General features: G+C 38.3%; 1 protein-coding gene across 1 annotated transcript in view; it reads left to right on the forward strand.

Moving 5' to 3' along the window:
• The first annotated feature begins 360 nt into the window (after window positions 1-360).
• The window catches only part of LOC106466596 (calcium/calmodulin-dependent 3',5'-cyclic nucleotide phosphodiesterase 1-like), a 210,806-nt gene continuing 209,019 nt past the window's right edge, over window positions 361-2,147 (forward strand). Inside the window, exon 1 of the mRNA XM_022395313.1 lies at window positions 361-1,249. Coding sequence (XP_022251021.1) covers window positions 466-1,249 — 784 coding nt within the window. The 5' untranslated portion in view covers window positions 361-465. The remainder of the gene's footprint in view (window positions 1,250-2,147) is intronic.

A 2,147-nucleotide genomic window follows, 5' to 3' on the forward strand; every position in this document is an offset into this window, starting at 1 on the left:
AGCCTTGATAGAGGGCAGCACAGAGCATTGCTGACTGACGTTACCTTAACGACAAGGTTTATAATTTTGCCATGACTACAGTTATCAGACATATATTACACTTGTAATGTTTTTAGCAACTCTTACAATGTGATCGCATAACTAAAGAGTAAGAATTAATAAATAATTCAAAACAAATATGTAAAAACTATTATAATATTGCACGCGAATTTTTCGTCACAGAAGAATTGACTACTGTAAATATTTCTTATTTTATTGTTTTGTGCAAAGCTCAATAGATGGCACTAAATCGAAAATTCTCATCTAGCTTGCCATATGAAATACACCATTTAATTTATAGCCGGTTTATTAGGAGAAACGCATGTTTTGTGTTCTTTCTCAGGGACTTTATTATCTCTTCACAGGAACTGGAGCGTCACATTATCGGAATGAACACCAGTAAGCAAGCCTTAAGATTAGCTTGTGATGGGGACCGTTTGTTCGTACACAAAAACAGGAATTGTAACCGAACGTGAAGTGTGGAGAACACAGGGTTTATTTCACTCCCATAGACAGGATTCCGAGGAATGGGGACAGTTTTCGGTGGAGTGTACAGTTCGTCATTCAGGTTGTCGTAACACTCTAGCTTTCGAGAACCCAGGGTTTGAGATTACGGATATTGAAGATCATTACACAAATTACAGCAGTCTCGATAACATGAACATAGGAATAATTATGTCTGATAAAGTTCGCCACTGTTGCAATACCTGTTTTCAGGATGAAGGAGAATGTGGTTCGTTGTTAAGTTTGAATGGACCTACAGAAGGAAGTTATAACAGCAATATTCTACAGGAAGAGCTATGTGAATGTTGTAAATTTTGTCGTACAGAAAGAAAGAGATTAGGACTAACGGGACCGACCCCGTGTGAAAGTTGCACGTGCATGCTATGCAAGCGGAAACCCCCTCTAATGGCTTGGAATGCTGAAATTGAAAGCATAGCCGAAGCGGTAGAACCCCCGATGGAAATCGTGCCATTTAAGGATGATTTTTGCGGTTTGTGCGACTTCTTCACCGAGGGTAGTCACGAAAATTGGAGCGGACTAGATGAGGATGTAGGTTTGGTGGTGAGAGATTTAGAAAAGCTGAAAAATAGAAACGAGAGGGAAAATGTGAAGGATAACTGTAAGAGGAGAGTCGTCTTTCAGAAAGGGGATAGTGGAACGCAGCATATTATCATTCAGGATGAATGGACGTCCTATCACATCGAAGGTAGGCTGTTTTCTCGAGTTAATAAATCCATAATTTACGAATAAATGAAAAAATAACTTACTAATTTGCTATTTAAAGTTAGCCTCCTAGCGGCTTAGCGATAAGTTCAGAAGGCTTATAATTCTGAAAACCAGGTTTCGATACCCATGGTGGACACAGCACAGATAGCCCATTGTGTAGTTTTGTGCTTAATGAACTAACAACAATTTTAAAGCTAAAATATGATAATATATATATATAATATATGTATGAAATTAACTCTTTAAAGTCCATAAACATGCGAATTAAAATGGAAACAAAAAAGTGGCGTGCATATCTTTCTCTCTCTCTCTTTTTTCGCGTAAATATAGATAGAAAAAATTGATGTGACTAAATCAGTAAGATCGTGGAACCGAAGACGTCAAGTGATGTGACTAAATCAGTTAGATCTTGGAACCGAAGACGTTAAATGTGTGACTAAATTAGTAAGATCGTGAAACCGAAGACGTCAAATGATGTGACTTAATCAGCAAGATCGTGGAACCGAAGACGTCAAGTGATGTGATTAAATTAGTAAGATCGTGGAACCGAAGACGTCAAATGATGAGACTAAATTAGTAAGATCGTGGAACCGAAGACGTCAAATGATGTGACTTAATCAGCAAGATCGTGGAACCGAAGACGTCAAATGATGTGCCTTAATCAGCAAGATCGTGGAACCGAAGACGTCAAATGATGTGCCTTAATCAGCAAGATCGTGGAACCGAAGACGTTTAATGATGTGACTAAATCTGTAATATCGTGGGACCGAAGACGTTTAATGATGTGACTAAATCTGTAATATCGTGGGACCGAAGACGTTTAATGATGTGACTAAATCTGTAATATCGTGGGACCGAAGACGTTTAATGATGTGACT

The sequence above is a fragment of the Limulus polyphemus genome, unplaced genomic scaffold (genome assembly GCF_000517525.1).
Source record: "Limulus polyphemus unplaced genomic scaffold, Limulus_polyphemus-2.1.2 Scaffold75, whole genome shotgun sequence".
Classification (NCBI taxonomy): Eukaryota; Metazoa; Arthropoda; class Merostomata; order Xiphosura; family Limulidae; genus Limulus; species Limulus polyphemus.